Source organism: Diachasmimorpha longicaudata, chromosome 13 (genome assembly GCF_034640455.1).
Source record: "Diachasmimorpha longicaudata isolate KC_UGA_2023 chromosome 13, iyDiaLong2, whole genome shotgun sequence".
NCBI lineage: Eukaryota > Metazoa > Arthropoda > Insecta > Hymenoptera > Braconidae > Diachasmimorpha > Diachasmimorpha longicaudata.
Genome location: NC_087237.1, coordinates 4,317,172 through 4,332,407, shown reverse-complemented (window position 1 = coordinate 4,332,407; position 15,236 = coordinate 4,317,172). Strand labels below are relative to the sequence as shown.

The 15,236-nt window shown below is 43.1% G+C and overlaps 3 protein-coding genes across 3 annotated transcripts; 2 read left to right on the top strand and 1 right to left on the bottom strand.

Moving 5' to 3' along the window:
• Window positions 1-3,715: 3,715 nt before the first annotated feature.
• Polr2b (RNA polymerase II subunit B) lies at window positions 3,716-7,630 on the top strand. Its single transcript, XM_064132260.1, has 2 exons — window positions 3,716-3,875; window positions 3,968-7,630. Exons 1-2 carry the CDS (start codon window positions 3,860-3,862, stop codon window positions 7,483-7,485), a joined length of 3,534 nt encoding a protein of 1,177 aa, XP_063988330.1. The 5' UTR covers window positions 3,716-3,859; the 3' UTR covers window positions 7,486-7,630.
• Window positions 7,631-7,812: 182 nt separating this feature from the next.
• LOC135168294 (E3 ubiquitin-protein ligase TM129) lies at window positions 7,813-9,838 on the bottom strand. The gene is made up of 6 exons (XM_064132326.1): window positions 9,408-9,838; window positions 9,052-9,301; window positions 8,615-8,804; window positions 8,332-8,526; window positions 8,108-8,256; window positions 7,813-8,020 (listed from the first exon to the last, which is right to left on the bottom strand). The coding sequence occupies exons 1-6, from the start codon at window positions 9,607-9,609 to the stop codon at window positions 7,870-7,872; spliced, it is 1,137 nt and encodes a 378-aa protein (XP_063988396.1). The 5' UTR covers window positions 9,610-9,838; the 3' UTR covers window positions 7,813-7,869.
• Window positions 9,839-10,040: 202 nt separating this feature from the next.
• On the top strand, window positions 10,041-13,485 carry LOC135168288 (rab proteins geranylgeranyltransferase component A 1). The gene is made up of 4 exons (XM_064132320.1): window positions 10,041-10,584; window positions 10,669-10,735; window positions 11,098-11,286; window positions 11,443-13,485. Exons 1-4 carry the CDS (start codon window positions 10,536-10,538, stop codon window positions 12,893-12,895), a joined length of 1,758 nt encoding a protein of 585 aa, XP_063988390.1. The 5' UTR covers window positions 10,041-10,535; the 3' UTR covers window positions 12,896-13,485.
• The last annotated feature ends 1,751 nt before the right edge of the window (window positions 13,486-15,236 follow it).

Below are 15,236 nucleotides of genomic sequence, written 5' to 3'. Positions count from 1 at the left end.
GAGCTTCTACAGTGGTTTGTAATATTATGATAACCCTCCTTCCACCTGCACCCCCTCCCCTCCGCGGGCCGCCCCCACCCGCCAAAACTACCCACTTACGCCTGCCACAACTCGTCTCTCCTCTCCACCCGCCTCGCCCGCCCTTTACCAGCGGCCATGTTGCCGGGAAATATGATTATTGTTATTATTTGCCACCCTCCTTTCGTACACTGACTCCTCGCCTCTCTCCACCCCCCCAGACTCTTCATCCCTCTCCTGCCAGATGCCATATCGTTTTGGCTCATCCACTCGTCTACACACCATCTACGGGAGGTGGTGCTGACTGCACCGCTTCCCTAAGATGTACCGATCATTACAGCGGTTGAAATCATGATTTACCGGATTAATTGCGGTGCACATGGGGTGGTAGACGGATCAGTTGATTATTTAATTGACGGGTGTGTAAAATACGATTTATTAATAAATCATTTATTGGGATGGTTCCTGCGGAACAGATGAAGATACATTTTGAGGATTTTATGAAAATCCTCCCCCTCACCGTCACCCCCACCGTCGCCGGGGAAATAGGGAGAAAATGACCGAAAACGTGGGTGAGTTAGGAGTACACCCAAAGCGTCGAATCATCTACCCCTTCGCCAGGGTGAAAATCTACTTGTTCTCGAATTGGGTATAAAATCCAAACGTTCCCTCTCCACACATCGCAGGAGGGTGAAAAAACTACGACAATGTCGGCGCCTCTCCTCTTGTTCTCTTTATCTCCGCCTCACTCCCTGCCATCCATTTTTATACTCGAGAAAAGTTTACGACTAATGCCATCTTGTGGGATTTTTTATTCGATTTTTTTCTTCGTTTCACACCGGGAGAGATGATCCCGGTGTATATAGCCTCCCCGAGGTAACGTTTTTCATCGACCGTGGGCTTGGCAGGAGAAGTCCCTCTTCGTTTACCAAAAAGTTTCTTTTTTCTGCTCCGCTTCTCGGATTTTTTTTCCAGCGTTTTTCCGCTTCTTAGGGAGCGCCATTTTTTTCAATTTTTTTTTTGTTCAAGAAACTCGTCAAGTGATGGGGAAACAGAGCTGGAAATCGCCCTCGGCGAGCCTGAGAAAATAAGGGTGGGTCCACTGGGGGAGGTGGAAGGGGTGAGGGGGTAAGGCGGCTTTACCTTTTTTGTTTTGAGTTCGGTGTACATGGGAATGCAAATTATGGTTTATGGAGAATGAAGATTGGGGAGTTTGTGATAATGGTATTGTTGATAATGGGAAATTGGAGGATTTGTTGGGTGAATTTGTCTTGATATTTTCCAGTGCGAGAATGGAAGTTGCATTGGAAAGGGAAGTGCTTTATTATCCAATCTCGAGTCGTTGCTTCGGTCCTTTGGTCGGATGTTTCGTTTTCAGATTGGGATTAAAGAACGACAATTTTAAATTAAACTTATTGCAGTGGAATATCTGAGGATCAACAATGTGCTTTTGAATTTACTCATCAATGGAGGAGAATTTTCTAGACGAGTAATTTGAGGAAATGGTAATGGAACAGTGTCGGTTCACAGATTATGCTCGCGTAATTATGGAGGTGATGAGCGTCAAGGAAGATGAATTGTTGAGTGAAAGTGGGGGCATTCATCTATAATTACATCGTAATTACTGGTATGTTAATTTTCAAAATTGCTCGTTGCACAAAGGGTCGTCTAGTTCAAGTCAAATTACATTCAATTGTCACAACCCTCCGTCCGATTTTTCCACTTTCAATTACAAAAATTCTTGTCAAATATTGTAGTAATAACGAAACCATCACGTGACCCTCGATAAAATTTCTTAACTTTAATATTTCTGTCCATCTGAAATTAATTTCCCGCGATCCATCATCGCTCAGATAATTTTAAGCTCCGACCATCTCGATACACCTAAAGACATCCTCTCCCTTCTCTTCCCTCCTCCGTCGACGCCCCCCCCCCAACCATCCTTTAAAAAATCACAATAACAAACCGAACGAACCGCCCCTAATTTTTCCACCCCCTCGACCTTCCAATAAACGAGCAACTAAAGCACTCATAAGTAGCAGACAAACTGATCGAAAATGGGGGAAATAGGTAATCTAAAGCTCCAAAGCTTGGCGTCATGACGCGGCGTGTTAAGAAGAGCGACTTCCTCCGAAACGATTCCTCCCCCCTTTCACCCCCAATCCCCACCCAGGATTGAACGAGAACGACTGAAAACTACCGAGAGAAAGAGAGACGCACTCGTGAAAGAGGGAGGCAAGTAGTTAAAGTGGGAGAAAATACAGTAAAGTTGAGGGAAACGGGGGCTCGAGAGCTTTTCGGGATGATGGTGTGAGGTTATAAGGTATAAGGTGGGTAAGATGGCGGACAATTTGCCGCTCGACTACTCCCACCCGCACCGCACCCTCTGCACTACCTCAATTCTCTCCCTCTTCTCATTCACCCTCTCCCTCGCACACCGCTTTTACTCTATGTACCCGCACTTGACGAGGGAGGTGGGGTGGTTAAGGGGATGAGGGGCCAGAGGGGGTAATAGATGTTCCTCCTTGGCGACGGTGAGCGAGTTTCATTGCGCTGGCGTGTTTCACACTCTCATCCACCCAGTTACCATGAAACTTACACGCAGACATTTACACATTTGTAAAGTAAAGGTATGTGAATGCGAAGGAAAACGTTTGCGGTGTATAACGCCGACAGTCGTGAAAACTCAGCACTTTATTATTTCGTTTATAATGTCAAGTGGATTCCCTGTTTCTGAGGAGAATCACTGGGCGCTTAAGAATTCCATCCGCCATTTTCTCACTTAATAAAATAATTACCTCGAGTCAATTAAGGGTTGAAGCCACGGGCTTTTGCCGATTCCAATGGCTTCTGTACGGAAATTGTCGAAAAAGAGAGGGTGGCAGAGGGGGAGGGGATTTTGGGAGGAAGAGTGGAGGTTCAGTGGGAAGTTGTCCGCTTTGCGTACGGCTGATTGCCCCGAAGGGTTGTTGCTGGTGGAGGTTTAAAACCGAGAGGAGGATCACTGGAGAAACTGCCGTGATAATGACTCGCCTCGTTCATCGGTAATTTCAGACTCTTATCGAGTTTACAGAGGGACTCAGGCATTTTGTGTTTACATTTTCATGGGGGTGGCTTCGACAAGGGGGAGAGGGTGGCGAGAGTTATGGGGGGATGGAGGGGTTTTGGGTTGTTTTGGGAAAAATTTAAGTCGATGTATTACGTGCAAAAATCTTCAAAATTTTCAACTTTAGCCTATGAAGAATTTCTGACCATTTTTTCTTTCAAGCACCAGGAAAATCACTTGTTAAATAACAAATGAAATGGGCTTTACCGTCGAAAGCTTGACTAAAAGCTCTTTACCGGTTTGTACTGAGTTAAAAATGTTTCGTTATTTTTTCATTTATTTTTAAATAAATATTTGAAAAGCCAATATGGACTCAGCCGCGAGATTAGTAAAAGGGGATGTTTTTCAATTGTTTAACTCCATGTCAATACGGAATCATTTGTAGTTTGATAATTTGTCTAATTATTGGTTAGTGGAAAATGTGGCACACAGAGGTCACTACTTACAGTTAGGGGGAGTTACCGACGGTCGAGCTGCTAGATCTCTCGTACCTACAGAGGGTATCACCAGTAGTGACCTCTGTATGTCATATATATTGTCAAAATGGCGCACCTACCGCCATCTCTTGCCCTTCACCGGAACGCGCAACTTACACCAATACCTCGCTTTGAAATACGCTGCGCGTCAGTTGCGTTAAACTTTGTGTTTCCCATCGTTGTCCTCAAAAGTGATTATTATCCGGAATTTACAACTAATAATAAAAATATCTAACGCCAGAGACTTCAGATCTGAAGGATGTACGCTGACGACGGTAAGTAATCCACCGGTTTACCTCCAGCACTACTCAGTATTATTCTAAGAACTATCCTCTAACCTCAAAATAAAAATCGGCTTCAACATCAGGCGGTCCAGATCAGTACGAGGATGATGATCCGGAGGAGATCTCCTCGAAGCTGTGGCAGGAGGCCTGCTGGATCGTCATCAACGCCTACTTCGACGAGAAGGGTCTGGTACGTCAGCAGCTCGACAGTTTCGATGAATTCATCGAGATGTCTGTTCAGAGGATCGTCGAGGACTCCCCCCAGATCGATCTCCAGGCCGAGGCCCAGCACACGTCCGGAGAGATCGAGAGCCCCATCAGACATCTTGTCAAATTCGAGCAAATTTACTTGTCAAAACCCACCCACTGGGAGAAAGACGGTGCACCTTCTCCAATGATGCCCAACGAGGCCCGTCTACGAAACCTGACGTACTCAGCTCCTCTCTACGTCGACATCACGAAGACAATCGTCAAGGAGGGCGAGGATCCTGTGGAGACGCAGCACCAGAAGACGTTCATTGGAAAAATTCCTATCATGTTGAGATCAAAGTACTGCTTACTGGCGAGTTTGTCAGATCGTGATCTGACTGAGTTAAACGAGTGTCCCCTGGATCCTGGAGGCTACTTTATCATCAACGGCTCGGAGAAGGTTCTCATTGCCCAGGAGAAGATGGCCACCAACACTGTCTACGTCTTCAGCATGAAGGACGGAAAATTCGCGTACAAAGCTGAGATACGTTCGTGCTTGGAGCACAGCTCTCGACCAACCTCGACACTGTGGATCAACATGATGGCGAAAAGTGGTGCGAGCATCAAGAAGTCAGCGATTGGTCAGAGAATCATTGCTATTCTTCCCTACGTGAAGCAGGAAATTCCCATTATGATTGTCTTCAGAGCGTTGGGATTCGTCGCTGACAGAGACATCCTGGAGCACATTATCTACGATTTCGATGACCCGGAAATGATGGAGATGGTCAAGCCCTCGTTGGATGAGGCTTTTGTTGTTCAGGAGCAGAATGTAGCGTTGAATTTCATTGGTACCAGGGGCGCCAAGCCTGGTGTCACAAAGGAGAAACGTATCAAGTATGCTAGGGAGATTTTGCAGAAGGAAATGCTGCCACATGTGGGAATCAGCGATTTTTGCGAGACGAAGAAGGCTTATTTTCTTGGATACATGGTCCATCGTCTTCTATCAGCAGCATTGGGTCGCCGAGAGCTTGACGATCGTGATCACTACGGAAATAAGCGTCTTGACCTAGCAGGACCCTTGCTAGCCTTCCTCTTCCGAGGTCTCTTCAAGAATCTCATGAAAGAAGTGAGAATGTACGCCCAGAAGTTCATAGACCGGGGAAAAGATTTCAATCTGGAGCTGGCCATTAAGACAAAGATCATCACCGATGGTCTGCGTTACTCCCTCGCCACCGGGAACTGGGGCGATCAGAAGAAGGCCCATCAAGCCAGAGCTGGTGTGTCGCAGGTATTGAACAGACTGACATTTGCATCGACCCTGTCTCACTTGAGAAGAGTTAATTCTCCAATCGGTCGTGATGGAAAGCTCGCCAAACCCAGACAGCTCCATAACACCCTCTGGGGAATGCTGTGCCCCGCTGAGACCCCGGAGGGAGCAGCTGTTGGTCTCGTGAAGAATCTTGCTCTGATGGCGTATATCAGCGTTGGCTCCCAGCCATCGCCAATTCTTGAGTTCTTGGAGGAGTGGTCCATGGAGAATCTCGAGGAGATAGCCCCCAGTGCGATTGCAGATGCCACAAAGATCTTTGTGAATGGCTGCTGGGTGGGCATCCACCGAGACCCTGATCAACTAATGGCAACACTGCGAAAACTCCGACGTCAGATGGACATCATTGTCTCGGAGGTATCTATGATCAGAGATATCAGAGACCGAGAGATAAGGATTTACACAGACGCTGGAAGGATCAGTAGACCCCTGCTGATTGTGGAAAATCAGCAGCTATTGTTGAAGAAAAGACACATCGACATGCTGAAGGAGAGGGACTACAACAACGATGGATGGCAGGAGCTGGTGGGCTCTGGAGTAGTCGAGTATATTGACACTCTGGAGGAAGAAACAGTGATGATTGCAATGTCCCCCGAGGACTTGCGACAGGACAAAGAGTATGCTTACTGTACCACTTACACCCACTGTGAAATTCATCCAGCCATGATCCTGGGGGTGTGCGCTTCTATTATTCCATTCCCCGATCACAATCAGAGCCCTAGGAACACATACCAAAGTGCTATGGGTAAACAAGCCATGGGAGTCTACATCACTAACTTCCACGTCAGGATGGACACACTAGCTCACGTACTTTATTATCCCCACAAACCCTTGGTCACAACTAGGTCCATGGAGTATCTGAGGTTCAGAGAACTGCCAGCTGGAATAAATAGTATTGTCGCTATTCTCTGCTACACTGGCTACAACCAGGAAGACAGTGTTATCCTCAATGCCAGTGCTGTTGAGAGAGGCTTCTTCAGATCTGTTTTCTACCGATCCTACAAGGATGCAGAGTCCAAGAGAATTGGCGATCAGGAAGAACAGTTTGAGAAGCCAACTAGACAGACCTGTCAAGGCATGAGAAATGCAATATACGATAAACTGGATGAAGATGGTATAATAGCACCTGGTATTCGTGTCTCTGGAGATGACGTGGTCATTGGTAAAACAATAACCTTACCAGAGGCTGATGATGAACTCGACAGTACGACCAAACGTTTCACAAAACGTGATGCCTCGACTTTCCTCAGGAACAGTGAGACTGGAATTGTTGATCAGGTGATGCTGACGTTGAACAGTGAAGGCTATAAGTTCTGTAAGATTCGAGTGAGGAGTGTGAGAATTCCGCAGATTGGGGATAAATTTGCCTCTAGACATGGACAGAAGGGTACCTGTGGCATCCAGTACAGACAAGAGGACATGCCCTTCTCCTGCGAAGGACTGACACCAGATATTATCATCAATCCTCATGCTATCCCATCTCGTATGACAATTGGTCACTTGATCGAGTGCATTCAGGGGAAGGTGTCCTCCAATAAGGGAGAAATTGGTGATGCCACTCCTTTCAATGATGCTGTCAATGTGCAGAAGATATCGACTCTTCTTCAGGAGTATGGGTACCAGCTGAGAGGAAATGAGGTGATGTATAATGGACACACTGGAAGGAAGATCAATGCTCAGGTCTTCTTGGGGCCAACTTATTATCAACGTCTGAAACACATGGTGGACGACAAGATTCACAGTAGAGCTAGGGGTCCTGTTCAGATCCTGGTTAGGCAGCCCATGGAGGGTCGTGCCAGGGATGGTGGTCTACGTTTCGGGGAGATGGAGAGAGACTGCCAGATCTCCCATGGGGCTGCTCAGTTTCTCAGGGAGAGACTCTTCGAGGTCTCTGATCCTTACAGAATTCATATCTGCAATTTCTGTGGACTAATTGCTATCGCTAATTTGAGGAATAATACATTCGAGTGCAAGGGATGCAAAAATAAGACGCAAATTTCACAAGTCAGACTTCCTTACGCTGCGAAACTACTTTTCCAGGAATTGATGGCTATGAATATTGCACCCAGGCTCATGGTTAATTAGATTGTATGCGACGGTGGAGAAGTGATGTACAGTGGTGATTGTGGACTCTAATGAATTTTTTAATTTAGTTGAGATTTGTTATGCGAGGACTAGGTTAATTAATCTTATTTTGTTTCAGTAATAAATGATAAATTTGAGAATAAAATTGAAACTTTGGTTATTTGTGTCGATGAAAGGGGGATTATTTCACTGAGCTATTCTATAATGAGGGATGATTTGAATTGACCCCATTCAAATATAAGTAAATATCAGTAAAATCAGCTATCGACCTTCTGTTGAATTTTATTGAATGGTAAAAGATTGTTTTATAAATAAGTATTCAGAAAATAAAATTTGGAATGATATTTTATTATTTACACGATTGGAGAGGATGAGTTGGAGAAGTTATCGAGTCTCCTGAGAGGCAGGTGTTGTGTTTGGAGATTCCGAGACGACTAGGCTCACGTCCTGGAGGCAGAAGGGCGACCTACACTGGGGACAGCTGCTCTTCATCTCTGTGACGTGTTTGAGCTTGTGCTGAGAGCGTGAGATAAACCTGTGGGATTGGGACAGTAATTTGAGTTTTATTAATTAAAAACAACCTGCAATTTGGACAAGGAATTATTGAGGGAAATATTCTTACCATTTTGCGAGACAGTCAAGGCAGAATATGGGCTTACAATTGCAATTTCGACATGCAGGGATACCATCCATCTCTGGAATATCTGGACAGTTTCGATTTAATTTCACGTTTGATGTTGCTTGCATACATACAACACACTGCTCCAGTTGCTAAATTACAAATAAAAAACAGCAAGTATAGCGAAGTAAATTGGATCTTGAACTCGCATAGAGAATTCTTCATACTTGATTTGTTTTATACGTTGGATTTTTCGCAACTTCCTCTTTAATTGCGAAAACAGCAATTTCAGTAACAGTCTGAGGCAATTGAACCGAGGACAAAGTTCTCGTTGGCATAGTAATTTCTCCTAGGAGATTTTGAACGTCACTGGCGTTGATTCTGATCGTAAAGTTTTTTCCCCCGGGCTGTGCTACCACTATCTGTTCCGTCAAAATAAAGTGACATCCACGAGGCTCTTCACGTTTACATTTTCTTTGAAAAATCACTTCATTCAAGTAGTCTACTCACCCTGTATTTAACATAATGCACTGAGTCAGTTGGGGACAGAGTTGACGAGTAAGAATTAACGTTGTAAGCCACCAGAACAGAATTTATCTGGCTGGCGATCTCCAATTTGTATGCCGACACCTTCATAATCCATGTATTAGTCACGACAATTTTCGTTGTGCTATTTGTTCGTATCTGGAGCTTATCCAAACTGTAAAGACATCACTCATGACACCAATATAAAAAGCAGTGAAAAAAAAACAGAAAAACAATTCCGTAGCGAAGCGATAAAACGGTTCAACGTTCTACGTCAACTCGCCTGTCATCTGAGTTCTAAAAAAATATCTCTGAATGTAAAGGAGATAATAATATCTTTGTTATGAGCTGTTTTGTCAAACAAATTGAAGGCTAGGAATTGATTGTTTTTTCTCAGGGACATTTGCATCCCATAAAATTACCTTTTGTACTCTCTATTGACATCAGCAGCGATGTCCAACCACGTTTCTCTTCCATTGCAGTAAATCCCAAGGGCCTTAGCAATGGGATGTTTTGAAAACTGATTCCTGGACCAATGGACGACCAAAATAATGGCATAAAATGGTCCAACGATTGAACAGATGAACAAGGTCAACCAGAGTGGATATTCAGTGCCAAGAAGCACTTGGGCAGCATCTAAATGGCCCAGGAGACGGAGTCCAAAAATGTAGCCTTGAGAATACATCGAAAAAGTAATTATTTAGAAGGTCATCTACTCTCAGAAATAAACCAATCGTTGTAGGGCCATTTTTGAGCATTGAGAGGGTTTTTTACTCACCAAAAGGCAGCCAAGAATGGACAAACAATGTAACAATACTTCGTTGTATATGGTACTGGATAAATTCATCATATTCGCTACCTAACCAACGTGAAAACAGTTCAGGAATCGTTAAACCCGCAGATACAAATTCTGTGGGTGGATAAATTAAACCACTAACGAATAAAATATATCCTATGGTGTAAATAAATAAACTGGTCATGTTGGGAGATTGGGGACAACTGAATACAGCATTGATAATGAAAACAAGGAATAAAAATAGTCAACAATTATCTGTCACTTGGAGATTGGCCTCTGTTATTAATATGTAGATAACTGGCAGGTGATTACTTCTCGCAAAATGAACTACTACCATCGTTTGTACTAGGTTTGTACCCGTTTGTACTGCTTTTAAAATATTTCGATTATGTCTCATCTATTTTTTAATCAATACGAGAATCGTTTGCAGTTCAATTAATATATATAGATATATATTAGATGTTGAAGCTCTGTTCGGTGGAACGTCACTACTTGTGACCTCTGTCAGCCAGAGTAGAACCCTCATGCCCGTAGGGTATCCGTAAGCAGCGAATTCTGTGTGCTACAGGAGGAACTCGCATGCCTTAATCACCGGTCAACTGTCTACACACGAACTCGGTCGGTAAGGAAGTACGGTAGTGAGTCAGGCAACAAAATTCGTGTTGGAAAAGTGCAAAAAATTGGATCGGATCATTGGATTCCTCGGTGCACTGCTAAGAAGTCAATTATTCGAGTCTTTTTTCCTCCGAGGGTCTGCGGCAATAAGGAGGGGATCGGCTGGAGGTACACTGCTAGGCGCAAGTCTGAAAGAGCTTGAAGTTGTTCGGCCATCGGTGTTGCGACGCACCCGGCTGTCAAAAGTTGCTCCTGAAAAGAATAGAATCGAACCGCAGAGTGAAAAAAAAAACGGTGAAACTCGAGGATATTGGAGTAACAGTGAAAGTGTGAAAATTATATCGGGTGGGGCGATTGCTTTGGGAAATTCAATAAATTTGTTTTGAGACAATGTATTGATTTGTTGGGTGACTGTCGTCACTTCGTGAAACAAAAAGTAGCAGCAGATTGTTGGGGACTGACTTCGATTTCGTGGAGTTGTTGGAGGCATTCGACATGGAGGACGATCTTCCAACTGAGTATGATGTCGTCGTCGTGGGAACTGGTATTGATTTTTTTCATTGTTTTAGAGGGATTTTTCAGGATAATTATGGATTTTCGGTGTAATTGTCATTTTTTCATGCTTTAGGGATGACTGAGTCCATCGTGGCTGCTGCTGCCAGCAGAATCGGGAAGAAAGTACTCCATCTGGACAGGTACTGAATTCAGTCCGATTTTTTTATCGAAATTCTGGTCATTATTGTCTCTAACTCACATGATTTTAACAATTAATCGTTAATTAATATCCTCTATGCGATATTTTCATAATTTATTCGTCCATGACTCTTATCTTTCGTCTTCCCAATTAGTAATTAGCAATTTAGTAATTGGACTAATTAGTCTAGAAGGAAGTGGCGATAAATGGAGAAAATCACGTTGAGAATGACTTGTACAATATTTTTATTTCATTCCATTTCCCTCTAAATCTAATTTATATCCACCAAATACTTTACAATTAATTAGCTCATTTTCAGTGCTTGAAGTATAATATTTTTATCGTTTTATTTATAATTCACAGTAACGAATACTACGGAGGTTTGTGGGCGACCTTCAACTTCGATGGCCTCCAGAAATGGATTGAAGATCTCAAAGCAGCGAAATCAGAGGGAGACTCCAGTGTGGAAGTGGAGGCAGGTGAAAAGTTTTTAAAAGCCAGCAATCAATATTCAACAGTTGAGAATATCGATGAAACGTGGTTCATACCCAAGTAAGTAATGCTGATGTAGTCAAATATTCTCTTGAATTATGTATTCATCTCGAAAAAGTTATTTGATGAAAGAAAATAATTTTTTTGCTTCCAAATATTACCAAAAAATCCACTAAAAATATGTCCTCATCAATAAATCGTCCTGACTATCTCCAGCGACGCAGAACTCCCCAGTCTGTCAACGAAAGAATCCCAAACGGAGAGTGAAGCCGAGGAGAAAGAGAAGACAGACGATGAGAAATCGGAGCACAAAGACACCACGAAGCACTGGACAATCGATCGAATAAAGAAGGAATATCGAAGATTCAATATCGACCTCGCCCCAAAGCTACTGTTCGCTCGAGGTGAGCTAGTCGAGCTGCTGATCTCCAGCAACATCGCCCGTTACGCTGAGTTTCGCGCTGTCTCCAGAGTGGCAACCTTCATGGATGGAAAACTAACACAAGTACCTTGCTCTCGAGCCGACGTATTCGCCAACAAAACTGTGAGCGTTGTGGAGAAACGAATGCTGATGCAACTGCTGATGTCCTGCATGGAGCAGGGAGCTGAGAGTCCGGAGTTCGATGGTTATCGTGACAAGACATTCCTGGAGTATCTCAACACCAAGAGCCTGACACCGATGGTGAAGCACTACGTTATGCAGGCGATAGCAATGGCTACGGACAAAACATCCTGTCGTGACGGAGTGATTCGCACGAAGCATTTTCTCAACAGTCTAGGTAGATATGGCAACACTCCATTCCTGTGGCCCATGTATGGAAGCGGTGAACTGCCACAGTGTTTCTGTCGACTGTGTGCTGTATTCGGTGGTGTTTACTGCCTCAAACGACAGCTGGACGGAATTGTCGTGGATGAGGACAAGTGCAAGGCGATTATCAGTGGAAAACAACGACTTGCACTGGAGCATTTGGTGGTGGGACAGGGACACCTGCCACCGGAAATCGTGGAGTCACCTGGAGAACACAAAATATCACGCGGGATCTTCATCACAGACAGGTCGATCATGCAGGGAGAGAAGGAGAATCTCACTCTTCTGTACTATCCCCCCGAGGAGGCAGGCCAGGAACCTGTTACTCTCATTGAACTGGGTCCATCCACCAATGCCTGTCCTCAGGGCCTCTTCATGGTCCACATGACCTGTAAGAGAACATCGTCTGCTAAGGACGACTTGGCATATGTCGTGAAGAAGTTCCTCGCTGCCAATGCACTGGAGCCCAATGTTGTTCCCTATCCCACTGATGTCCATACTCAGACTGCTCCTGAGAAGAGCCATTTGCAGGAGGGGGAGGGAGAGGGCAAGGACAAAGATCTGGATCACCTCAAGCCGCATGTTCTCTGGTCTATGTATCTTAATCTGCCAGCTAGTGACATCAAACTGAGTGACTCTGCTCCCAAGAATGTCCACTTGTGCTCTGGACCTGATCTAGATCTTGATTTCGATTTTGCTGTTAATCAAGCGAAGGAAATTTTTAAGACTATGTACCCAGATGAAGACTTCCTTCCTCGTGCCCCCGATCCCGAGGAAATTGTTCTCGAGGGAGACGAAACCCCTGGTCCCAAGTTTGAGGACGTACCGGAGGCTGAGAAGGAGGCGGAAAAGGAGGAATAAATAGTATCTTCGATCTTTTAATACGGTTAAGTGAAAAGATGGATGAAAAAAGCAGGTTGCTTTTTTGAGTTTTCCAATTTGCTACACCAAATCAACACACAGGAAACATGAATAAGGAATGGCCTGCATTCTCAATGTCTTTACTGTTATCATCGTTTCACCTCATGCATTTTTTAGTTGAGGATCCTATGGTTTCGATTTTTTTTTCGGGCGTGGAGGGAGTTTGAGAGAGATGAAATGTGAGTAGTAATTGAGTTGTTTCGGTTTGGGAAGTAATTAGCTTGCACAAAAAGCCCTCCAGCATTAACAAGTGTCGGGAATTAACATTTATTTGGAGGGATTTGTGAAGGAAAATTGCGTGGAGGGTGTACGATGCATTATAAAATGCTTCGAAAGGAGGATTTAGTGCAGATTTTCATTTATCGGCTCTTTTAGTATTTTTTTAGCAACGATCACACGCAAGGTGGAGAATATTTTGAAAATAAGTCACAAAGCGTCACAAGAGTCGATTAATCGTGACTCGTTGAATACAATCCTTTTGATAATGAGAAAATAATTTTTATTTATCAAAAATTCTACAAATTTTTTTTTATAAAAGTGTTACTGACTTATCTGTTTCGTTTTACTTCAACGTTTCTGGATGACATTAATGTGAAAAGAACAGCCTAATCAGTGCATTCCTATTATTAATTTTTCAGAGTGATCAGTAAATGTTCAATGCCAGTGATTCCTATCTTGAAAAAATTGTCAGACAATTTTGTACGAAAATTTTCTGTAACTATCTTGGTCTATCAAATGGGGCTGTGAAGGACAATTCCCCTCGAGTATAAACTCGACAATTACTGATCAATCTAACAATATTCAATTGAGATTGTCATACCGTACTAATTACCCTATCTCCCCGATCAAAAAAAAAACTCGATTGTAATTGAAAACATAAAGATACAATTATCATTACTTATCGATTATCACTAAATAGGAGAGCTTCTGTGTTGTATCATGCATATAACAGACTTATTCGACAATATACATTCAACTGCATGAGCAATATATTTTATTTAAGTTCGAAAAGACAACATACTGCCGAATTATCAACCAATTTCGTTAGTGGAGGAGGTGGGAAACGCTTTGTTTATGTTTTGTGCTTCAATAAAATAAAGACTTGTCTCTATTCACCAAAAAAAAATTGCCAATTCCATGTGAATCATCGAATAATATCATCTAAAGTGATTTGTTTTCTTATCAGTGCAAGATAACTTGTCCATGTTATCCTTGAGATAAGTTATCAATTAATATTTATTCAGCGGTGTCTTATCGATTCGGGGAATCGTGTCCTACCCATCAGCTTGAAGACTTTCTATTCTGCTCCTTGAGATAAAGTAAATAACAAGATCTTTTTCTGGGACAAGGTCCTTCAATCACTCGTTTCGGGTCTCAGTGTCTTATGAGAGATGAAAAACTACAGGTTTGGTTATAAAAATGTATTTACAGTTTGTTAAGTTACAAGAAATCATGGTCATCCTAGTCGTATTCTTGCAATCGATTGTTGAGGCTCTTCAATTGGAAATATCTCGAAAGTCGCAGGGTAAAATTCAATGCAATTTTGACACTTCGAAGATCTCTTGTCAGGCTTGAAAATGAGACTGGGTTCATCTCAATTGCTTCATTTTAACCGAGAGAAATCCCACTTCACTTGACCTCCACTGTATTTCGAAATTTCAGCGGAAAAATTGTTCTTCGATTTTTTTTTGCTGATCTGAGTCCTTCAATTGACTCAACTACACTCTCACCGTGAAAACAATACCTTTCAAATTCGACCTTTAAAATATATTTACACTCCATCAAATTACCCTTACGCTGATCCCAGGAATTCCCAACCTTACAGATAGCTTTACAAATATTTATCTGAATCTTCGCTGAGTTCTAAGGCTGCAGAACATCTTTTATTGCCAATAACTCAAGATTCGCAGAGTCAAATCCCACTTTATTTCTTCACTACAAACTATTGTTCCCATCTTCTAAATGAGCTGAAATCCACTCCATCGTTTCATTTCCGTTCCAAACAGGCGATACAAGATTTATTTCACTTCACCGTCTATACTTCAAGATTCAAAGAAGATTGAAGCCAGTGATTTCCCTTTAGAGTCCCCTAATAATCACACGATATTTACACTCCCCCCAAGCAGCAACAGCGAGTCTCCAGAGCCACCGGAGAACCATCAATCCGTCCTCCCCTTTCTCTGATCGCAATACTTGATCTCGGCCCTGGAGATAACTTTACAAATTTCCATTTTGATTTTGGCCTGAGCCTGAGCAGGCAGATGTAAAACAGTCTGCGCCA